Source organism: Apis mellifera, linkage group LG8, assembly GCF_003254395.2.
Source record: "Apis mellifera strain DH4 linkage group LG8, Amel_HAv3.1, whole genome shotgun sequence".
Lineage (NCBI taxonomy): Eukaryota > Metazoa > Arthropoda > Insecta > Hymenoptera > Apidae > Apis > Apis mellifera.
Window position 1 is genome coordinate 222,266 of NC_037645.1, and position 25,981 is coordinate 248,246.

The following is a 25,981-nucleotide window of genomic DNA, read 5'->3' on the forward strand; positions in this document are numbered from 1 at the left end:
ATATATGAAGTTATAATAAAATGTGAACTTTCTCTATTCAATCATTCAATTCTATCTAAAAAAAAAATCAGGCTGAATCACCTTGAATTATAAAAAAAAATATGATAATTTATGAAATGCATAAATATTGAGGGATTAAACGATCTTCAAGGAGGAAAAACGAATCGCATAACGAAATTTATCGTGGTTCTTCAAAATTTAATTCTTCGATTCCAGGTCAGAACGACATCAAGAAGCTGCGAAGAGAGAACGAGCAGCTACGTAGAGAGATATGGAGCCTCAGAGACGAGTACGACAAGCTCGAGGAGATACTGAAGAGACAGAAGAGCCGCGGAGAAAGCGAAGAATACGAGGTAAGGGAGGATGATATCCAAAGTTGGGGGGATTAGCGAAGATGAGTGATCGATGCGTCGATTTTCGGGATTTCGGCCGTTTGATTGATAGCGAAGTTTGTTTTCGAAGCTGGATTATGGTTTGTAAGGTAACTGATGGGATATTAATGTACGAATCTTCGAATTACGTCATGAAAATGAATATCGACGCTGATGCGTCAAACATCCCCTTAATCCAATTACCATAATTCCAGTTTTCGTGCCTTTCAACTTCAAAAAATATTTACGTTACGAAAAAGACGAACATTAACATTTTTGATCGAAAGGAACTAAATAAATATATTGAGATAACATCTAAAATTAGGAAAAAATTTTTTATATCAAAAACTAAAATAACCATCTATTTCAGGATCGCTCCGACGAGGATGACGATGTGCGATCGGACTACTCTTTCGAGGAAGGGGAGGAACTTAGCGAGAATGGACAAGAGGATGCGACCAAGGAACCGGAGCAACTAGAAAACGCGGAGAATCAAAAAATTTCCACTGAAAAAATGGCGAGTAGCGCGCTGCACAGGTTGCACGTGGATTTCGACGATCTTTCGGTGGTCGACGAGGAGGAGGAGCCTAAAAGAGACAAGAAAGAGATCTCTTCCGAAGATAATTCGCAATTCAAAGAGGAGAAAAGTTCCCTTTCCATCCTGAAATCGAGGCAGCTTCACGAAAACGTCCCCTTCTATCCTGGCGCATATCAATCACCGACTTGCCTAAGCAGCCCAGCTTACTACACCGAGTGTCCCTTCAAATTTCCAAGCACGTTGAATCTGATGATGTCTACCGAACCAGCGTCGATGCTGACCACTACTCCCTGCCCGCCAATAAACGCAGATCCCATAATCCCGATAGATCCACTGTTGCCTTCAGTGAGCTTGGGTGGGCCAAGCGTGGATCAAATCAACGACCAGATACTGCACGCGCCACCTGCAGGCTGGCAGAGCAACGTTATGATACCTGAAACGCAGGTGGCCACGTTTGGAACAACCGATGCTAATTTAACGAGCGTGCAGGCATTTGCTGGGATTCGTCAAGATCAGGCAAAACCTGTTGAGCAGATGATCGGTGATTTTGCCTTGCCAACCTCTTTCCACAGAAGAAAGATCGATGGTTCGATGATAACGAATAATACGATCAACCCTAGTGTAGCTGGGAGTACGCTCAAGAACACGGAGAATATTGTCGAGAATGGATGGAGCACGGGTGAAAATTTGAAGGATTCGTTGGATCGGAGCGAGAGGACGAAGGAGGAGAGTCCTGTGTCGGGAAGCGAGAAGCCGAAACACTTTTTCGCCCCGTTGCCTTCGAAAATAAAGAAACAGAGCGAGGAATCTTCGCCCACGATCAGTTATCTTGGGAATAGTTCGAGCAGCGATAAGACTGGATCCACTATAATCCTCAAGAATCAATTAACGAAAGGATCAGCTGACGTATACGTGAACGGGGCGGTTCCGTACGAGGACAATTTCCCGAATAACAAAGGTGAACAGAGAACGTTCCTGAGCACGGACAATTTGCTGATCGAGAACGCGAAATCTAGCAACGGTAATCAATTAACAAAATCGATGTCATGGCAAGATTTGTCCACGAAATCGCAACCTGTCTCTGCCAATCAGGCTGAAGGCAAGCAACAGATGTTGACCCGAAGCGACAACACTTTGGACAATATATCAGACTCGAAACCGTACAAGTCGTATCTGAACGTAACTTTGAAGCCGCCACGCGCAGAGAGGGTGCCTGCTGCTCTTGAACAGGCGGCCAGCCCCGACACGCCTGAGATCCCAAACTTGCCCACTATAGACTATCGACTTTTCAAGAATCCCTTTCTACGAAGTTTCGAGGCGGCCGCTGGTTATATGAACCAAAACAACATCACCAGACCCCTGTCGGTCCAAGTGAACGACGACAACCTGTGCTACTACCCAACGCCCCACCCTGAAACCTCCACCTTCAAGAGGGGGATGATACCTTTCGGGGACAAGTACAGGCAGGCTGATCAGAATCGTCTCCTCATTCCTACCAATCAATTGATCAACGGAAAACTGATGTCCCCGGCGAACAAGCATCAGATCCAAGTGACTTCCTTCGAAAGGCCCAGTCCCCACACCCTCGTAGGCCCGTCGACGCCTTACGAGTTCAACGCTGGTCGCAGATTGAACCCGAACCCGTATCTGCACGGACAAAACATTTACCAGAACGTGTCCTATTTTTCGAGGGGCTGCTCCACAGTGTATCCTCAGAGGGGGATGATGTACTACGATAACTTGGCGCTGAAGGTGGCGGCCCAGACTCAGACCTCCATAGACGGCGACTCTCATCACGAGGACGAGCACGCGTTGTCCCACGAGGAGAGCGCGCCCAGCACGCCGAGCGGGCAGCGTAGAAAGAGGACGGTCAGAAAGGAGAAAGGGAACGTTGGCAAGGAACAGAAGTCTTTGTCGCCGGCCGCTCAGAGGAGATTGAAGAAGCAGGGCAGCGTCACCTCGTCGGAAGTGCCCGAGTCTCCGGGCAAGGTGACCACCGCTCGAAAGAGGACAAGAAGGCTTAGCGTCACGACGACGACTACGTCAGAGGGGCAGGAGGACAAGAACGAGAGCAGGTCGTCCTCGTCGGGTCAAGATTCGCCGAAGAAGGAGCAGCTGAGGAGGGTGTCTCTGTACTTCAACGCGAAGAAGAGGCCCTCGTTGACCTCGATGAGGACAGTGAGGAGCGGCAGCCTGGACATGGGCAGGGAAAAGGAGGCGCTCAACTCTGAGAGGGAGAGGACTAATTCTGTTAGCAGCAGAGAGATTGGCAACGAAGCCAAGACGAGGAAGGCGAGCACCAGCAGTGGGAACGTGCCTTGGTGCGCCTGTTGGGGCAACGGGTGTGTTTAGGGACTTGGTAATTGGTTTTATTGGCGGATCTCCTCAGATCTAATTAAACGTTTTGTTTACGTTGCGGAGGTGGTTTATCAAGGGTCTGGCCCTTAGCTTTCATTTTAATCAGTATGATGCGTGATTCGTCGAATGAACGAGTGAAATTGTAATAATCGTCGATGTTACGTCGATTCTTTTTAAAAGAAGAAATTTCTCTCCAGAAAGTTGAAAAGATTCTCCTCTTAAGAGTCTAAAATGTCCTGTTAAATGTTGGATTGCAAATATTGGAAAGGATGTTTCTGAATTGCGGGGAAATATGTAAAAAATTTTTGGCGAATTATATTCAGCAAGAAATCGTTCACGTTTTCAAGGTGAGCCAGATTTGGAAGGATTCACCTTTAAGACGAGTGGTTTCTCGAGTGGCCAAGGGAAATATCGAACAGAAAGGAAGGGAGGACGAGGAGGAAGCGTATCGACCTTTGGCGTAACTATAAGGCAACCGCTGCAGCCAATGGGAGAAGTCGTAAAACTAGGGCCAGGCGGAACCAGGACACCATAAAACCAGTTACCATTCAAGTGACAGTCGCAAGTCGTGGTAGTTCTTGCCAAGAATACGAAAATACGGTCTCTCGACACTTAAGGTGCAAGTGGATCGAATCAGGGGATTAATATTTAATCGGGCCTCATCGATGATAGGTCTCGATAAAAATTTCATGAAGAAACTGAGTCGGTGGAAAGTGGTGTTGTGGTATTATTATATAATTTTTGTATCTTATCATTTCTTGATAACGTGAACAATTTGGATGGAATGAAAGTTCGATCGTTTTATATTTTATATTGGACTAACAATTTGAATTTAAGTTTAAGAATATTAAATTAAGGAATACTACGTCTGTGCATTTAATTATGATAAGGGGATTCTTATAAGAGGAATAAGAAATATAAAAAATAAATAAATGTTAAATGTTAAGTAAAAAATATATATATATTAAATAAGTTAAAACTGAAATAATAAGAAATTATAGTTCTATTTATAATTTACTTTTTGAGATATATAAATATATTAATTTATTAAAAAAAAAATAATCAAGATTAAAAATTTTAACTAACTAGTTTTTATAAAATATATTTTTCGAATAAATGAATAAAATTAAATATATTTAAAATTTCATTAATGACAAATTCAAAGTTATAATCGATTGTTTTAATCCACGTAAATTTAATTAAATCGTTTCTGTCTGTATTCTAATTCGACTCGTAATTTCTTTATCGAAAAAATGAAAGCATAATTATTTAGAAGAACAATATATTCCAATCGATATTTCTTAAGCATAATTTATTTCGTAAAATAAATGCGATTGATTAAAAAAAATGGGAAAAATGAGAACAAAAAAGAACCAATCTTCTCTTTCAATCTCCTTTTTTATACTAATTTCTGGAACATCGATACTTTAAAATACCCATCGATTTGCATCCAATTATTTTCCAATCCGCGATACCTCTTTCTCTCCCTTTTAACAAACCATAGCACTGGCTAAGAAATTATCACGAGAAAGCAGAATCCCTCGTACTTTCGCCGAGTCATTCATCCCTCTCCGTAATTCATCGAATTATTGATTATTCTATGCAACTTATTCGAACAGCCCATTTATTAATGGCCTCAATGCAGAGGATTTCGAGGGGCGGAAGTTAAAGTTCGCGAGCATCTTCCGTAAACTTCTCCCGTTATTCCACGCCTCTTCTGCCACCTCCACCCTTTTCGATGGAGCGGAGAAGAAATTTAAAGAAATCGAGAGAAAGAAATCGGCTGGGTAAATTGAATGTACTTACAATTAAACGCTTCCTCCTTTTTTTCCCGCTCCCTCCTTCTTTGCTATTCCGCGAATGGAAAGTTTAAGAGAAAAAGGGATGAAGCGAGGGGAGCCGCGGTTGGAGATAATTTCTTTTCGCGAAATGCCCTTTCATTTTTTTCAACAATCATGGGATATTGAATATTTGTGCAAGTATTTTTGCTTGTTAAGACATTCTAAATTCTTACAATTCGATTTGAGAATATTCGAAATATAATTTATTTTAAAATTTTTAATTAATAATTAATACGAAGAGAAATTAAAAACACGTAAAATAAATGTCTATTATTTTTCATTAATTTCTCAAAATTTTCCCTCATTCCATTTCAATTTTATTAAAATCCTATAGATAGATCGTGACAATCATTTTCGAAATTTAAAATTTAAAATTATCGTAATTATGATATCAACAAAATAAATAAAAAAGAAAAATTCGATATAATAAAAATATCGAAATCAAATCAAAATCGATCTATTAATGCAAATACGAAATCGCTACGATATCTAAATGTAGGTAACCATCTTTAATCTACCGTTCTTCGTAAAGGTATACGGTACAATAGCCTTGAAACAAAGGTTTTTTGTGTGGCAACGTGAGAAAAGACGCGGGGTGCAAGTGGTGCAAGGGTGCAGTTGTGTCAACGTAGTGGACGAGGGTGCAGAGAAGGGTGGAGTGGCGCAGACTGGCGCAATTAAAATGCAAATTATCTCTTTTCGCGCGGCCATCTTTCCAGAAGAGGCTGGTGCTCGCAACCCTACGCCGTCACCGATTAACTTGGAACTAATTTACGACGACGGAGACGACGACGACGACGACTCCGTAGTTGGAAAACGGCGTGAGACGGCGTTTTGTCTCGCCGCGGACAGAGTTAATACGGGACTAACGTCATTTGCAAGTGTCAGTCGCGGGTTGTTTCTTCGCTTCGAGCATGATTCTCGCCACCGTGGCATAAAGGATAAAACATTTGCTTTGTTTTCAGAAGTGGATGGAATCATTTGTCGTACGCTGGAAAATTACTGTTCTTCCTTTATTCGGGGATCGAGCAGCGTCGAAGTTATCATTGTTAATAAAATTAAAATTAAATCAGATAGTGTAAATGTGACAGTGTAAGGGATCGTTTAATTATTCATTCATATTAGTCCTCGACAAAGGATTTGATGTTACGCTTTGATCGTGATAGATAAGGGATTTTCGAGTGGAGGTATGATGGAAATTGATGTTGATGAGATTTGCATGCTATATCAGAATTTGTTTGTTTAAGAATTTGCTTTTTTAGAATTATATTAGTTTTCCTGGCTTATACAGATTTGGGGAAGGAGAGAGAAGAGCCTTTAAACCGAACTACAAAATAATGTTGCATAATATTATACTCACATCATCATTCCATATTACTTCTTTAAAATATAATTTTAATAAATCTAAATAGAAGAATAAAATAATTGAATAAAATATTTGAAAAATTTTCAAGAAGAAATTCTTCGAAAATGTTTCAAATTAAATTCATTCCTTAAATTCACTCTTATCTACAACGCAGTCCAGAATCTACTAAAATCAAAATATACCCTCTCACGCATCTTCAAAACCTGTTTCCAACGAATTCTCAAAAACTCTCGACAAAAAAATGAAAAGAAATAAAAAAATAAAAAATTAAATCGATTTCACGAACCACCTATTTACAAGGGCTCAAACGAAGGAAACAAGGCCTGTTTTCAACTATTAATTACCATCTCCCCTAAGGATTTATCGTAATTGTGCAACAACCTTCTCGAGAGATACGTTTATCACGTTTGCCTGGAAACGGAGGTGGGTATACTCGTCTCTAGTCCCCGATATCGCTTTGATACAACCAAGATTATCGTATGGGAATAGTATGCACTCGAGCCCATGAATTCCAATTAAAAGCCTATCGTAAGTATTTATAGGGAGAAGACGGGACCGATATCTGGCTGTTACAATGGCCGTTAAGATAATCAGCTTTAATTACGCACCTCGTAAAGCCTTTATGATTCCGATCAGGATGGCGTCCAACTTTAAGGGGAATTTTTGCACAAAGACGTATATAGTTACCTGAAAAGAGAGAAGTTAATTGTTAATTTGTTAAAAATTGTAAAAAAGCGAAATTATTAAATAAAAGTTTCAAACAATTATTGTTTTATTATATAATGTATTTTCTTTATTATTTAAAATTGATTATTATGAATTAATTATTAAAATAAAATAGAGAATTTGAAAAATTGCGAATAAAGAATGTTGAAAAATGATATATTTTATTAAATTATTTTACAAAACATATATCAAATAAAATAACAATACGTAAAATTTATTTCTATATATCTTAAAATCTTTTATCCTTCTAGCAAACATCCTTCGAAAAAACCAAAGAAGTGCAAAGCGTTAATACATTTTGAAGCACAAAAAGACCTTTAAAATAGTTAAAAAAAATGTTAGAAAACACTAGCATAAATTGTGATCCAATCAAATTCCAAATTCAACTCCCTTCCCTAATAAAAATAAACGAAGATCCAAAGGAAAAGAGAAAAATTTCGTTCCAAGCTTAAAATTTCGAGCTAAGCAGGATTTCCGGCTACCGTGAACAGCAGTGTCCAGCGATATAACGGTGAGAGAACGTAATAAAGCTTGCAGTCCGCGCGTCGAAATTGGGCGGCACGACGAAAGAGTAATGAAACTGCCGCGAGTGTGTAACACCGGTTATATAGTAGAGCGCGAAAACAACGGAGGCACGGATGCATTCTTTGCACAAGGCGGAGAACGCGAAGTGTTTGAAATTTCTTTACCAAGAAAACTTGTACACCCACTTTCATCCGCCTTTTTTATTGGACGCGGAGAACCCTTGCAGGAATATTTTCCTGGAAACTTCCATCCGGTAATTTCGACATTTTTTTTTTTTTTTTTCCCTCTATTTCCTCCTCCGCGGAAATTCGCTTCGTGCCGAAGTTTTTCTTTATAATTCCCGACCAAGAGGTTATTGGATATACCGGTCAGAAAAAAAAGGAAAATTCTGTCTTGCAAGGAAATTCATCTGAACTAAAAATCCTGATTTTAATAAAAATTTGTGAGTAATGCATATTTTTTTCATTTCTATTTCACTCTATAGCAATGTGGAAGAAGAGCTAAGAATTAATAATAATAATATTTTTCATTTAACAAGTTTTAAAAAAATTGGAAAAGTTAAAACTTTGGGTGTTGATTTCATTCATTTTTCGAATGATATTCTGTTAAAACAAAATTTGCTCCATATAACTTTACAAAGTTTCATATATTTCAGACTGGAACAAATAAAAAACTTGATAAATTTTATAATACGAGCACTTTAATTATAAGTTTCAATTATAGATAACTTTGAAATTGGTCTTCTAAAAAATTAAAAGAGTTGATGATTTTTCTTTAGGATTTATTATATCAAAAGATTTTATCTGGAAATTTCCTCTAAAAATATACATAGGTGTTTAACTGTTAATTTCGATTAATATATAATAGTTTACGTTCTAAATTGCGTCGAAATATTGGTTAACCGCTGGTAATTTAATAATTCAGTGTCCCATAATAATTAATGAACTTTCGGATCGTTCTATGCGAATTCTGTTAATTTCAAATGTTAGAATTACTAGAAATTTTGATAATATATAATATAATTAGAGGAAAACTTATATTCAAATTATAAATATATAATATATAAGTATAACAAATCTTAATTAATAATATTGAAAAAATTCTTATAATAATAATCTATCTCACAAATGAATATTCTTCCATACTTTTATTCGTTCAAAAAATTAAAAATTATACATAAAAATTACACAATCCTTTGATTCATTAAACTCGTAATTGCTTTTGTCATAATTAAAAATTCGATTTTCCGTTCGATTTTCTTTCATCGTAATAAATCCACATAAAATTAATTGTATAAAAATTAATTAATCCCGTCACATCATATGTACAATTCCTGCCACGAATTACCAGCTCTTTTGTTGTAATTAAAAATTCCTCTGAATAAGTAGCCGTGTAACGTAACTCAAATAACATCCGTGTATTTTCATTTCTCTGAAATGAAATGATGAACGAGAGGAAAAACTCAAGCTTACTTTAATCGATAATTCAAAGAAGCTTTAAACGATTAAAAACTCGAACGGATCGAAGAGAGAGAGAAAGAAAGAAAGAAAGAGAGGGAAACATTGCGCGGTACAAATGGTTCATTTACACGAAACATCCAATATCCTGTTATGAGCGCACGTATTGTACACTCAGAGCCGGTTCTGCCGGAACTCCACGTTTTTGCAATCCTTCCTCCGTCGCGCAAATATTTGCGAATTGCACCGGCATGCGAAACGAGCTGCATGCGCCGATGGATGAACTCTGAACAAACGATGCATTGTCGACGCACTAAATTGATACCTTTTGATCTCTTTTCACGAGCTAGTACGAGAAATTATGAAAATTATACGAATTGTCGTAGGGGAATCAAAGGATTTCGTAAATTTTTCATTTTACGATTATCGAGGATATTGTAAATATTTGCGAGAATCATAGAGTATTATTTCTAACAAATTTTTTAATTTATGCAAGAGGATTCCGTTTGTTGATCGTTTTCAAATAATTGCCATGAATTTGTTTTATTTTATAATCGTAGTTTTATTATGTTCAATAAAAGAATCTGTGTTTCAAATAATATGATAAAATAACAATCTTATCTCTTACGTTATTTTTTATAGAATAAAATTAAGTGAAAGTGAAAGTGCATTTTTAGAATAATTCTCAAAATTTTGAAAATTTAAAATATTCTTCAATTATTAAGAATATTATTCCTTAATTTGCGTTATTCACGCATGATCTACATCGTCGTCGTTGCAAGAATTATTGCATCTCGGATTTTGAAATTAAAAATATAGAATAATTTTTTTCTCTCGCGAAAATTTCACTCGTATTATACGATTAATCATAGGACAGTTTTCAAATATTAAAAATCTCGCAGTTTATCATCGAAATGCAATTTCCTCGGAGGCCTCCGTGCGACACACGTTGCAATTCGATCGTCGAAGAGAACGTTTCACCGAGCTTTCGACTTTTATCGCGGATGCTTCTCCCTCAGTTTCAAATTTCCTGGCGATCCGGCCCGCCATCCAGCCTCGATGGTGAAAAAAAAAAAAAAAAAGAGAGAGAGAGAAAAGAGAAGGGTGTTGGGGCTGTTCGAGTAGAATGTAAGCTGATCCGACGAGAAATAAAAAGTTCTGAAATTCCAAAGTGTGTTGAAGTGTCGAATTCACTTTTGATCCGAGCGAAACACCATTCGAAAAGTTGATCGTTTCGAATCTTCTGCAGAGAAGTAACACGAATTATTTTTTTTTTTAAGAAAAATTAGTTTTCCATGGAGGTTGATTCTTGTTTTTATCCTATCAAATTCTATTATTGTTTTTGAAATTTATTTTTAATTGAATCAGATATAATCATTTCATAATATTTGATTGTTTATATTTGTTTTTTTAAATATTTATATCGATACTTTAATCTCTATTATATATTTATAAATAATAATTTATTTTTTAACACTACATTATCTTCAAATATTTTTACAAATATGTCAACTATTTAATAGCTCAGAAAATAAAATGAGAAAGAATTCCTAAATTTCAATTATAAATTTTTCATTAAATAAATTATTACTAACTGTTAAAATAATTATTTATAAATTAAGGATAAAAATATTTCGAGTATGTAATATAATGTACAAATTAAAATTATGGAATGGAAACAAACAACGTTGTTCGAGCAAACCCACCATTTAATCATAAATCGTATATTTCTAAATTCGCGAGTAAAACGGTCCCCATTATGTAGACACGAACTCCATAATGAATTCATCCGACACTCTAATGTACTCACTGTAAACGCACGAATATATACACTTAGCAGAGCTCACGAGACACGAATGCAGTCGCAGAAGACGTTTCTCCCGTATCTAATTTTGTTCCGTGGATGCAGCGTTTCTAAAAAGAGTATCGAACCGCTTAAAAGTACGCCGGAAATGGGAATTCCTTTCCTGTGAACGCTAATGGACACGGGCCACGTGCAATTCTCCCGTGAACCCTTTGTCAATCTTCATATTTCTTCTTGAAACTATTTAACCCATGCAGAAATATCTCTCCAATCTTAATTATCTATAAAGATTATTTCGTTTAATTGTATGATAATTGTAGAGAAATGGAATGATTGATTGATTCGATTCATGGAAAAATGTATATTCTATAGCATACTTATCCATTTGAAGGTTATTTTATTCAATAGAATTACTATCTAATCTATAAAGTATTATAGATTAATTTATTTTATTATAGGTAATACGATGATAAATGAAGAAATAAATGATTCATAATACTAATCCTTGATCGTTTAATCGATACAAAATTCTTAAGTAACTTTCTTATAGATATTCAGATTACTTTATTTAATTGCACATAATATGATAATGATCTTCTTCGACTTGCATGCAAAAATATCTTTATAGATGTTATATAGACATACATTTTGAATTTATAAATAACACCAAATTTTTTTAAACAACAAGAGATATCAGAAAAACATCTATCCAAACCATAATAACTGTCTTAAATTAAAATAACTCGTCTTCGAATCAAATTTACTCGTTGCTTCTCGAAGCAGAAGGAATCAACAGCTGCTGGACAGATCGAGATCTCGCGCGGTTATCGTATCAAACGCATAAATCTCCTCCTTATTGCTGTTATATGCAAAGCAGCGAGAATCGGCACGGGAACGAGGCAATCTCGAATACCTAAGAATAATGCATTCCTTCGTAGATCGATGCCTCGACCCTTGTGTTTAGATATACATATATATGCACGCGTGTACCAAGGTGGGAATAAACGAAGGAAAGAGGGACAGAAGGGGGGAAAAAAAGAAAGACGATTCGATAGAGATCGGTGCGGACTTATTTAATTTGGGGACCGGTCGGCCTCCCGAGTTGTTTGCAGAACGATCGTTAACGCTGATTTATACGCTCATTCATTTCCACGATGAACCTTTCTCCCTCCATTCTTCCTTTTCTCCCACACGCACACGCACGCAATCTCTCTCTCTCTCTCTGGCTCTCTGTGGCTACAACTCGACGCGGTTCTTCTTCCTCGGTGTGCATCCGCAAAAATATACGAGTTCCGGGGACACGTGTTCAACGTGAGCGTGAAACAGAGCTGGTTTGCTAATAAGGGTTTTAAAAGATTGGAGGAGACCAAGGCCTTCGGGCACGGAGGACACGCGGGCGTGGTTGTGCGAGAATTATGATTCGTTCGGGCGTGTCGATTAACGGAGGTTTTCGAATGGTGGGATGAATGAGGGTAAACGAGGTGGAGGATTTATATACGGTTTTATTTCCGTGTCTTTAGGATAGAAGTTATTAATAGCGTGTATTTGTCATTGAATATATATATACAGATTTGGGGAAGAGAAGGAGATAATTAATTTCGATTTGACGAACGAGTCGAGCCAACGAGAGATCTTATTTTAATTTTTTGTATTTTTAATCCTATTAAATTCCGTTTAAATTCAAATTTTATTAAGTGAGAGGAGATAAGAAGAACGTTATTTAATATAATAATATGTGCACTGTCTTTTTCTATTTTTCATCTACTAAATTTTGCAAAATTGAAGGATTTCACGTGTAGTTTTATCCCCGTGTCGTTTTCCAGGTCAGAAACACACCGGAAATTCTAATTCTAGGACTTAGGAGGGACTTGGATGCTTCTTCCTGATTCTCCGGGCAACCAACGGAAACGTCAGGATTCAGACAGACCTGGATTATAGAGTTAGGAACATCAAACTTCTGGGAACATGGTTACGCCAACTATTCGACCAGGGAAATTAGACACTATTTCTTGCATAAGATTAGAATCAGAATTAGTCGAGCGTGTCGCTTAGTATCGAAGGATTTCTTCGAATTTCTACCAGTATTTGAAATTAAAAAAAAAAATATATATACTAATTGAACGAGAAAATTTCTAAACAAGATACAAAATCAATACATTCCAAATGTTGATTTGATTTGAAATTTAAAAATTTAACGTTAAAATGATAAATCATTATTTTCATCCTAACTCTCAAAAATTAAAATAAATAATCTCGAAGAGGTTTGCACACGCGTTCGCTTGTCAAAATCCAAAAAAAAAAATCCACCTAAATTTCTTTTTACCAAGATTCATGTGGATTTCACGCTAATTCCTCCAGTATACCAGGAACCTTTTTTCACAGCATCCAAGGATAGGATATATTCAGGGAACGCAGCGTCGGGATACAAGCGAAAATTAGGTGTCACGAAGCAGCGTGTTGCCCGACGGGCAAGGACGAAACGCGAAGGCCGAGGCGAGGTAAGAAGAAAAAGAAGAAACGTCGATGGAACTCCACGGGGAGCACAGACGGATACACGGGAATAAGATACACGATATACTGGTGCCGTCCTGGCTGCATAGGGGTAGGTGGATGTAACGAGTCGTCTATCGGTCCGCTTCCAATTTCCCAGGAGTTCGCGACGAAAACTTCCGACTTTACGGATTCGATAAATTTGCCCAACTTTTCCCGGTAAACGGAAGTGGACTTTTCATAATCTTCCTTTGCTCTTCAATCCTCTTTTTCTCTCTTCTCTCTCCCCTCTCTTTCTCTCTCTCTTTTCGACTCATACGATTGCAGTAGTTGCTGCGAGAGAGTTTGGCACCGTTACTGAAAAGTTAATCGAGGATATGAGTTTCGTAATAAATGTAGACAAACGATGGTAGGATTTTACGATACGATATATGGATGCTTCCAATTGGAAATGGATTTTGATTATTCTATAAGTGATGAATTTTAGATAGGATGATTTGAAAAGAGACATAGTTTAATAGAGATGTTTCTAAGAAACTATATGGTTTTACGATAAAATGAGCATTGATGTTTTGAACACAATTATACGTATTTATTTTCACCATAAAATTTAATAACACGTTTCGTTTCCTTCTCTATTTTATAACGCTCTATTCAAGTCGTTCTTCAGTATCATCCCAAAATCCCATCGATCAATCATTCCGGTTCTTTCGAATTAACGAAAACGCGTCGTGACAAGCACGTGCAACATCGTGTCATCGTATATCCACGGACAATGGGTCCGACAATTAATAATGCAAACGAGACGTATCTGTGTGTAACTGGTTGCGCAACTTCGTGGCTCATTTCGTTTCAAGTCTGCGTGCACGCGACAGAATTAATTCGATTGGCCGGCGTACACGAATTTATCGAAGAACGCGGCATCGGTGCGATTAATTTAATTCGACGTTTCGCGGAACAAGCCAGCCTCCACTCGCGATTTAATTACCGTCTGCCGATAACTTCGCCGCGCCACATTTACCTTCCCTTTCGTTCTATTCCATACTCTCTATAAGTTTTATCATTTTATTTTTTTTTTCTCATTTTTTTTCTCTTCTTTTCGACGACAACCACTGTTAAATTGAAATTTTGCTTTGGGAAATGGCTCGTTCGAGTAGTGGCGAAAGAGAAAGGAAAGAAAAAGGTGTTCCGGAAGTGGAAGACTCGCCTCTTGCGATTTTTGGAAAACCTATGAATCGTAGTTGAACAAAAAGTACGGGTGAAAGTATTTGAAAATAGTAATTCTTTATCTTTAATACGGAATAATTTCTTTTTTCTTTTTGTAGAAATATCATTATTAAAATCAACGATCGAAGTTTCAGTTTGTGCTCTCGTTGTAGCAGCGCAAGATAAAACGTGTACTTTATTACGTTGTAAACGAACGAACTTTCATTAAAATCGGAAATTGTAGGTTAGTCGAATTTCTCGCGTAAAATATTCACACGAACCACTGTATTTATAGCAACATTTACATGTTAATTAACTGGATTCTATGTATATTTCTTCATATGATCGTAAAAAAATTTGATATTATGGAAATGATATGTATGTAGAACGCGGTAAGATAATACTTGATTGAAAAGTAGGAATGCATGCAAATCTAACTCTTTCTAAATAAACAGATTTATAACACGTATTCCTTTCGGATTTAAAGATCCAGATCGTTTATAAATGATATTTTAAAACATCATTCATTATGTATTCGAATCCCACGAATTATACCTTATAGAATATTTTAGAAAGACAGATATTAACCATTAAAGATATGAAAAATTCGAACCCCCGTAGTATCACGAATGTTAAAAAGGCTAAAAGATCTCTGCTCTCCCTTATCTTCGCCAATCCTCGAAAGATCCAACGAAAGCTTAACAACGAAATCGAAATCCCGTTCGATCTAACTACTTTTCCTCCAATCCCTCCTCCCTTCCCTCGAAATCCATTAATCCACTCGCCCAGGGACGGATCCACGTTCGATCATAATCCCGTTGTCGGCGTAACGTAGCCGATTGAAAATCGGTCTCGGCTCATCGACCAATCGTTTCTTCTTCTCTCCTCTCACAACCAACCAACCACCTCCGTCCAGGAATCGCGCGAGCCCTAATTTGCATTTATATCGATCCGCGCCGCGAATGGAAATATTAAATCCATTTTCGTGAGAGGAGGGAGAAAGAGAGAGAGAGAGAGAGAGAGAGTTCACCCACGCGAGGCTAGCGTGGATGGAAAGAGAGGGGGAAAAAGAATCAATCGTGCAAGACGATGTCACGTAACACACGTGCAACGGCACAAGCTTATCTGGCTTCCAACGAGAGCTCGTCTCTCGATTTATCTCGAACGAGGCTCTCCACGTCGCGGACGCGTTCACGAGGATTCCTCGACGTGTACCACGGGATTGAAAAACGCGTCGATGAATAATGCGCGATCGAGGGTTCCGGGGGTGAGGGTGGTGGAGGGAAGAGAATAGAGCGTTGCACTGCAATAGCGTTGGGAAGAGACTTGGCTCGTGGAGAGCGTGGCGGAATGTGGATCGAAGGTAAATATCCAAGGAAAAGATAGAGATGGATGTTTTGATTTCGATTTTTTTTCTTTTCTTTTTTTTTTTTTTTACTTGCGATTTTTTCTTTTTGTCGCGATGTGAAAACGTCGAAGCGATGATCTCGCTCTTGGATTTCTTATTTTTTTTTCCTCGTTTCGTTCAGTTTATTATAGAAAATAAGAGACGGATAAAATTAAAATACGAAATGGAAAGTAAGAGTATTTGTAAGAGAAATGAACTCGTGGAGTTTACGAAATAACCAACATTTTCTCCGACGAAAAATAGAAAAATTTAAGAACAGGATAGTTGCGCGAAGAATTGAAATTATTTTTTTCGAAGGTTAAAATTGAATCGTTTCGCCGGAAAAATTCAAATAAACGGGAAATATTATGGTAAATATTACGACAAGTAGAAATTACGAGCTAGAATGAGAGTAGCACTTTAACAACTCGAAACATGTTTTAGCAACAGTTTCTTGCGACAACGGGGAGAGTGGGTACTACAAAGCAAGATTAAAGGCACTTGACGAATCTCTGACACGAACTACCAACTACTGCAATTCCCTCTAAGTGCTGAGAGTGCAATTTTCGTGGATATATTAGACTATTTAACGGGGAAAAGATGACGAAGCGGTTGCCGGTCATTAGACGAGCAACTTCCAACGGATCTTATACGAATACAGTTTCCGAAAGTAGAACGATGACAAATGATACTCTTGAAAATAATTACAGGGGAAAAGTTACTGGTACAAGTCGCTGGATTCCAACGATCCTTCAACGCGGATTAACCAGACGTGAAATATAAAGCTGTGCACGAAGCTCGAAGTATAAATTATTCGAATTTCTCCGGTGATCGGTCATTAATCGCGGGGAAATTTTCGAAAGAAATCATGTACCACGATAGAAAGTGATGGATATACGTTATTTTTAAAGTGTACGAGTGATATTTTAACTTATAGATTATCTGTGATTGATTACTTGTCTAAATAGTATGAGCTTAATAATCTTCGAAGGATTCTTCGATTTAAGATCTTGACTTCTTTCCAACAACTTGCGCGAATTCTAAGGATTCCATCATAATATTCAAATCTGAATATCTATTACAAATTTAAAAAATCTTTGAATAATATATTTGAAAATTAAATTCTGGATATTATTTTCGTTTCCAAATATTACCCAAATGATTTTATTTTCTTTCCAAAACAAATCACGAAGAAATTCATTTCCACAACGGGATTAGATAAATTCCGTGTCAGATATAGAAGGAAAGATTCGTATTATCTGAAATTCACGAAACGTGAACCAAGCGTCTGAATTAAAGCGGAAACAATAATAAGGAAATTCTTCGTTGCCAGCGAAATAGGTTGGCGAGAGCTTGGTGTTTCGTCTTCTCCCGAGGATAGGAGCCGTTACAATGGGAAACATTACAAAGCGTCGTTATTGTCGTCTGTTCGCTACTGATAGGGCTAAACCGTGGCTCAGTATCAAATTAACGTTTACGATAGGTCACCATTCAAATCTGGCTTAAAGCCACGCATACGCCCGCCATATTGGACAATTCTATCATTGCCGTGCACGCGGTAACTACGATACCACGCTGGTTAATTAATTGCGATAAAAAAAAAAATGGTAAAACTTTGGTCCCCGTTTAACGTTCCGGGCCGTGAATTTTGCGAAATAGCAATGGGGCGAAATTTCGAATAAAATCGCGAAAATTAAACCTCAATGTTGATTTAATCAACGATCAATTTTATGGCTTAATATTCATCCCGGTTTTCGATACTTTTTTCTTTTTTCCTTTTTTTTCTCTCTCTCTCTCTCTCTCGTGGAAACGAGAGTCTGCCGAAAATTGATGAAAAATTCGTGAAAATTTTCCGTTAAAACGGTTTCGCGGAACAGAGCTCTTGTTGTTTGCGGTTTGAACGGATTAATTGATGATTTTTATGTGTTTATTTCGATGATTTGATTGGGGGGCTCGAGCAGAGGTTATCTCATGACAATTGCTATCGATTCATTTTTATTCTAACGGGAATGGAAAGGTTTATTTTTGTTTGAATAATCGAATCTCGAAATTGAAACATTTTTTTTTTTTTTAGTTTATGTCATTTCTTATTTTAACCCGATAATCGATACCTTTATTAAATTATTTAAATTAATAAAATCTAACAATTTGTACATTTGTACATTTATCATATTCTATATCTAAATTTTGTTTTATGTTATAAATTTCATTAAATTTCATTTCATAAACACAACTTAATTTAACTACAATTTAAATAGATAGATTCGAGCTTTGTATATATATATATATACAGTTTCGAATAAATTTGACCATATAAACTCTCGACCGTATAATACGCTACAAATCATTTAGTTCAACGAATCTCCCCAAAACATTCATAACGTAATAAATAACTTTAGCATATAAATTAATCTACCGGTATTCCGTCGAGCGTTAAAGCTCTTATAAACTCCGAAACAACTGTTTCATCTGGCTACGTTATTCCGTTAAACTCGATTTACATTTCGCTGAATAGTGATTATACCGAAATCACTATTGATTGGGAAACAAAATTTCAAAGTTTAAAAAAGCAGAATTTTAATAATTGAGTAACTTTGTTCTTTCTTAAGTAATGTCCTAATTGAACCAACATTAGCCAATATATTTCACATTAAAATATTTTCACACAAAACATTCTTACAGATTTAAAGTTCCTTTTTTTTAATTTTAATAACATTAATGAAATAACAAATTATTTTTCATCGTCGAAATTCTATAGATTTATTTAACTAGAGAAAGAACAAATTTCCAAATGTCACTATACGATGATAAGTCTCTTTATAGAATAAATCTATATAATAATAGATGGAGATTCTTGGCTGAAAATCTACTTAGAGAAGAGCCAGTAATACAGAGCCTCGATCGCCGGAAGCAGCATGCGTGGCGTATTTGCGTCATTTACATACGTGTCGGGAGGATGGTGTGCGACAGATAGGCTGACAGCCCCGCTAGAAGTCACGGATACATGGAAAAAGATTATTCCTGGGTCTGAGGTGCATTATACGGGACAACCCAGCTAAATGTCTTGGTTGCTTTCCGAGACGGTGAGCTAAGTCTGCTGGGAAAGAATTTCTTGTCACTCTGAAAATTCTTCTTCTTCCTCCAGTAATTTCCTCCAAGGATCCCTGTATTCTTGTAATACGCGAGAGATAGATGTAAGGGTTCAGAAATGAATTAGAAATTTCTGACGTGGGATGATGGAACTGGAGAAAATTTCAAAAAGTCATGGTTTATATAGTCTACAAAGTTGAAAGAGCGAAAGATTTTCTCAAGCCTTAACATACGAAACAATCATTCTTTCAAAGAGTAAATCTTCCAATACACTTAATACAGAATTATCCAAACCTTTTTATAAAGATATTCTTTTTATAGAAGTATTCTTCAACAATTCTAACATTCACTTTTCAAAATCTTACCATACAAATCAAAATAGACAGATAACACGCATTTTTTCAAATTTTATCAAACAATAACCTCTCCTCAAGAATCTTAATAATTCATTTTCTTAAATTTTTCCAAATTAAACAATGATATATACAAATGAATATCGCTCATTTAATCTTTTTCGCTCGATCGAATCAGCAACTCCAGACGACTCACACATTAGATTCAGTGTTTTCTTACAACTAACTTAAAATGATTTCACACACAAATTAACGCTTTTATATTTTTGATATTTTATGTATTTTTACATGTAAAGAAAGAAAATATTTTATTGAATATTAAAGTCAATATTGTTTTATATAATATTTTACGAATTATCAAAATCCTCAGTTTGTCAAGACAAGTAGGGCAATGGTATTTTTCCTTCTAACTTTTTTTTATTACATAATTATTTATTTCGTGTACTATTAATAAATTCATCAGTAAAAAATAGTTTTAAAAAATCTAATGATTCATTTATATTCGAAGATACACGCAGTCCTGCAGATTTTTCGCCGGGTATAAATTGTATTCGTATTGTATAAATATATCTTCCGATTCTGTGCATTCTGTTATCCATTAGAATTTTCTATATCTTCTACTGATATCTTCAATTGAAGTATTGCTCTTACATTTATTATCTATTACTTTTATTTTTCGCCTTTTTATATTTCTTATTTCATCTTCATCTTCATCATTGATTTTTCTATGAATAGAAATAATTTCGTCATTCAATAACGAAAAATCAAACTCTTCACTTGAATTAATTTCATTACCGTATTCTATGCTTTACAAAACTCAAAAACTTTGAAAATAATATTTCTATTTCCACAACTATCAAACTCGGACTAACGTCAAAGATGAAGTCCGACCCGTAATCATGGTCTAATTTGAAATAAAAAATCTTTTGACAATATATTATTCTACATCTCATAAGATTACCACATAAAGAACTTAGGAATTTATGAAGCGATATTCTACAAAAATCAAATATAAATAAATATTGTTGCCTTATTGAAGTTGCCGCATTAATTCAAGTGATGTTGAAGAATCACCGCTCGAGTTACGGCATTAACTCATTCATAATGCCTGAAGAATCACCGTTGGAGCGCAAAGGATTAAACCTTATCAAACGCGTCCAAACGATCGTATTCTCGAAGAAACGTGATGACAAACGATTCTAACACAAATTTTCTCCATGATTCTGGCCGTGCCAAATCCAGAGAATCGCCCATTTCAAGAGGTTAAAACCGTAACACCGATCTTCACACACAGTCTAGAGCCGCGTCTCGAGACACCGCAAACGTTTATACCCTCATATTTGCCCCTTGTAACCGCTGGCAACTGTGCCCTTGACAAGCGGACCGCGTCTACGAAGGCGGCACAGTAACGTTTTAGGTGGCTCAATCCGAGGAGGTCGTCGCAGCCACTCGTGCACGTTCGCGCTGGATTACACGATTATCCGCATCTGCGGATGAGGTTCAAGAACCACTCGACCGGAATTTTAGCCCTTCCACAGTTGAATACATCGTAATTGGTTCGCGTCCCGTGCCCCTCTCTTCACGCTGCAACGAGATCATACGAGCCGTATATTCCTGTTGTCAACTCGGTGGACGAGATGCATACCGTGATACATGAGCATCCACATTTGATCAAAATTGTTTCGCGATTGAAAATTTCTGTCATTGGAATTTCGTTGTTATACGGTTTGGAAAAGTTTGGATTGGTTTGTTTGGAAGAGTTGGAATTTGTTCGCTTGTTTTTCAATGGAATTTGTGGCCTTCTTCTTGTTTAAGCGTGAAAGTTTTAAGGATATCTTGGCGGAGATGTTAAGGGTGGAAGGAAGGAAGGAAGAAAAAAAGGAAGGAAGGGAACACAAGTGTGTGCAACGGAACAATTGTTTGGAGAGTAAAGAATGGTTTTGATTTATTTTAATGAAAGGAACAGTGGAACTTTTGTGCGGAATATCTGGCTGGAAGTTGATATCAATTGTAAGTAGGTTGTTGGTAGATAAAGGTTACCGTTGCAGAATGGGATGGATAAAATATATTGCATAGAATAAATATGAACGCGAAGTTGAACTTAGTAGATGATATCTACATTTTCTTAATCCTAAGCTAAATTATAATTTGCGTTATATTTTCTGACAGTTATTTGAATAAATTTTTGCTTTCCACCGTTGAAATAATAATCGTTGTAATAATTTAACACAAAATTAACATTAAATCTTTTCTTACAGATATTTAATATAAATTATTTTTAGCATATATCGCGAAAAAGAAAAAGAAATTCCATTATTCATAGCTAACGAATGAAACAAAGTAATGAATCATCACTGACAATCTCCTACAAAAGAGACAATAAAATACACATTCCGGCTATCAATTCTTATCCGACAAGTTCCTGTTTTTAGGAAACAACGAGTCACCATTCGTTATCGTTATTGAACCCAATTCAAAATGGTTCTCAATCAAACTTGCATTAATATAATCCCATCTCCAACGAACGCCAAATCATGACTGAACTCACGAATCAAATATGTCGTCAGATCCATAGATCTCTCGTAAGAGAGTTTTTCCTCGATAATTTTAAAATAGTGGCCCAAATCCTTGGAGAGCAATGAAACTCTCGTCAGCCATGAATCAGAACGCGGATACTCCCGCGGAAGAATTGCACGAGGATCCGACCAATGTTATCAAGATTTATCCAGGTCCCTTTGTCGCGAGCTTAATAATAACGCGACGAACAGTGGCGCAACAATTTGTGGCGAAAATGGCCAGCAATGTAGACGATCGTGAAGAGGAGAGCAGGGCCGAATGATGCTCTGGGGAACTACTAAAGTGTTTTCGTGACAAGAGATTTTCAGGGCGTGGAGAAAAGTGGAGATTTTGTTGCATATAGGTTGTTTCATAATACTTGATTGCTTATTTTTAAGCTCGTAGAATTTTGTTTTGCGAATTGTTTTTTAATTAATATATTTCTGATTTATAATGTATTATTATTTTATATCATTAAAATTTGATATTCATATGCATCTTTTCTATTTATTAAATTTATGAATCAAGAAAAATTATATTTACAAATTCCATTATTAACGAAAAATATTCTTACATCATTTTACATTATCAAAAAATGATATTTAATTATCGATAGATCGCAAATCTTCATTTCCTCCACAAAATAATTCATCCAACGGCATGGAAGTGTTAAATCAATATTAAAAGAAGAAGAATCCTTCGAAAATTTTCGTCACAACAAAACAATGTTTTCGCGACAAACATTCCAAGAAACGGTTAAACCGGCTGCACTTCGTATCCATATAAACCGGAACGCATTTCCTCGTTGTCCACCGGTGCTACAACCCACCCACATATTGTGGAACAGGCTGTATACGTGTAGACACGCACGCTCACGAGGGCGTTGATACACGTTGACAACGGAGAAGCCAACGTCCCAACGAGGCACGTACGATTCATGGGGTTGCTTACGAGCTCCCTGACCAAAATTCGCCCGCCCACGCAACCCTCTCCCCAGACGACTATTCGCTGTCGAACCAGAAAGCTAAAAAGATATTTCTCTACGATGAAATCGGTACAACGATGTGCATTTTGGTTGTAGGAATAATGTCCAATTATTCCAGTCATTTTTTGATTTATATGCTTCTTTTTTTTTCTAATTTTAAATATTAATTGGTGCGATTAAATAAGGAATATATATGTTGACTGATTGCGTAAAAAGCAATTATTCATCACGTTATGATTTATTCTTATTTCTTGATGTTTTTCTTCTTTTTATTTTGAATATTTCGAGATCTTTTCTAATGTTGTTTTTACGGTGTGGAGATCTTTCGAGGCGGGATGGGGTATGGATTACATCGTTCGTTCCCACAAGAATTAATCTATTCTTCAGGTTCTTGGAACAGGGTGGAAAGAGAGAGTTTTATTGTTACGGAAATATCCGTCTCATTTGATGATAAGATGAATGTTTGGATATTTGAGAATGCTTGTGAGGATGAATAGGGTTTTGAAATGGGGTTTAAGAGGAGGTTTGAATGAAGTCGATGGTTATGGTAATTGTATCTTTTGAATAAAAAAAATAAAAGCTTTCATAGTTTCGATATTATGAATTATTAATAATAATTATAATAATTATTAATAGTTATTTATAAGTAATTAATATTTTATGCTACATGTAAGAAGAATATTAAAAAAATAATAATAAAAAAGTTAAAAAAAATATATGGAAAATCTTTTTATATTTCTGGAAGCAAAAGTTATAATTGTCTCTTTTATCAAAAACATATTTATCTCTTAACGTCATATCGTATACTTCCTATATTTATCATTTCTTATATACATATTTATCTCTTATAAAAGAGAAGTTAAATGTTCGGAACAAGTCAATTTTTAAATTAAATTTTATTGTAACGGATAAATTATTAAATATAATATATTTTAATATTAAGTATAATAATATTTTATGATTACTTAATATAATATTATATGTTGAATTAAAGTGCGCTATAAAAAACTTAAAACTTCTTTATTTGATGTCGTAAATCATCAAAATACTCGAGTAACTTTCTTATGAGTTTAAACTTGGAAAATCGTGCCATAAACTCTATGGAAAGTTAATAACTTTGGCATTTGGAAGAATCAAAAGTTGCAGAATTAACACTCTTTCATTAAACGCCAGAAAAACGTCATTTATAATTTTAAAATTATCGAGGATAATCTGAAGAAATAATAAAAGAGATATTCGAATTGAAACTAATTTTACTCTCGCGACCTCGCTTGGCGTAAATAACGAAAATGGACGAATGACATTTAAAAATAATTGACAGGAAGAAGCAAAAACTGAATGGAAATATCTACTTAGCCAATTCAAATGGAAATAAATAGAATCAATGGGAATTTTATTAATTACCATTTTTTTAAAAAATAAATAAAAAGAATCAAGTAAAAGAAAATTAAGAAACTTGAATATAAATTATGTACAATTCTGTTGCGATACATTAATTTGATTTTTCACGCTTTATATTCAATTATTGAGATTGAGAAAGTTATATATTATTTATCAAATTACCTATCTCTGCAACGATAAAAGCAATATTTCTAATGAAAAAATTTTAATGAACGGCAAGATTTTTATTTCGCATGGAAGAAGACCAGACAGAAGTTATTCCACATAGCAATCCAGAGGTAATTCGCGATCTGTATTTCCCGGAATTAAAATTGTTGGGTATAATTAATCCTGTTTCTGGTAGATCGTTTTGCACCCCTTCTCACCCCCTCCTCCCCACGGTAGTGAAAATACTTTCATTCCCCCAATGTCGACGACGACTCATATTTGACCCATGCCATGACGGGTTTTTGACGGAGAAAAAGCTAATTTGACATAGTTATAGGCTTCTCTCTTCGAGTTGAGATCACATTTTATTAAAATGATAAAAAGGGAAACGATGTTTAAAAAAAAAGAAAAAGATTAAAATTTCGAGCATCGATGATACTAAAAGATATAATTCTATTTATAATTTAATTTCATCGTTTAAAATATTTTAAAAGAAATGGAAACTGAGATGCACTTAATTTATAATATTACTTTAGCTTCGTGCTTTTCATATTTTTGAAATGAAGATATATTGTATATGTTATACGAAATTGTAAAATTTTTCTTCAATTGTAACACAGTATTCGGAATTTTTTCTAAGAATTTTATTTCGAATTGTCAAAATAAAATAAAATGCTGTAAAAAATTCATTAAAGAAAAATAATTACGAAGAGATAAAGGAGGAGCAATTTACTTTTGGCGATATATCAGGGAAACGTTTGAAACTTTTCTGTTTGAAAATTTCAATTAACAGAGTTTTCCGGTACGGATATAATGGATACCAGATATCGAATTCGGAATTATATAATTGTAGCAATGGGCAAAAGGGCGGCCATTTCAAAGTTACAGTTAGCGACCAGGTGTTACACGCCCCGTATTATTTTCCTGGTTGGGAATGGTAACAAATGGCACCTGACTAAGCTTGCGATTAATCAGCAAGGGATTCATTTAACGTTCGACTTACCACGCCTCGAATATTCTCGTCTCCAATATTACATTGAGAACTTCTTCGAGGATTCTTTCAAATTTCCTTTTTAATAAAATTTCGAAAAAATTTTCTGAATTTCTAATGCCATTTCCAGTCGCTTTCTGACTATTGTCAAGAAATATTCATGCAATAAACAGGAAATATCTCAAAAATTCCATTATCTAATTTACAGCATTAAATATGCATTCAAAAATCAGTTTGAGAAAATCATCAATAAATTTTCAACAAGCATTCGTAATAAAAAGAAACAAACTTTGCACCGTAAAAATTATCCATCGCTATAATATAATATCTAAAATATGTGTATTTAAATAAATCGGAAACAATTTTGAAAAATAAATATTCGATCAAAT

The 25,981-nt window shown here is 35.6% G+C and overlaps 2 protein-coding genes across 8 annotated transcripts in view; one reads left to right on the top strand and one right to left on the bottom strand.

Moving 5' to 3' along the window:
- The window catches only part of LOC102654281, a 56,355-nt gene extending 52,186 nt beyond the window's left edge, over window positions 1-4,169 (top strand). For all 5 annotated transcript variants that reach the window (XM_026442029.1, XM_006557271.3, XM_006557272.3 and 2 more), the window contains 2 exons: window positions 217-353; window positions 742-4,169. In XM_026442029.1, the coding sequence (XP_026297814.1) occupies window positions 217-353; window positions 742-3,261 (2,657 nt within the window). In that variant the 3' untranslated portion in view covers window positions 3,262-4,169. The remainder of the gene's footprint in view (window positions 1-216; window positions 354-741) is intronic.
- The window catches only part of LOC413616 (tyrosine-protein kinase transmembrane receptor Ror), a 276,097-nt gene that overhangs the window by 209,176 nt on the left and 40,940 nt on the right, over window positions 1-25,981 (bottom strand). The window lies entirely within an intron of this gene.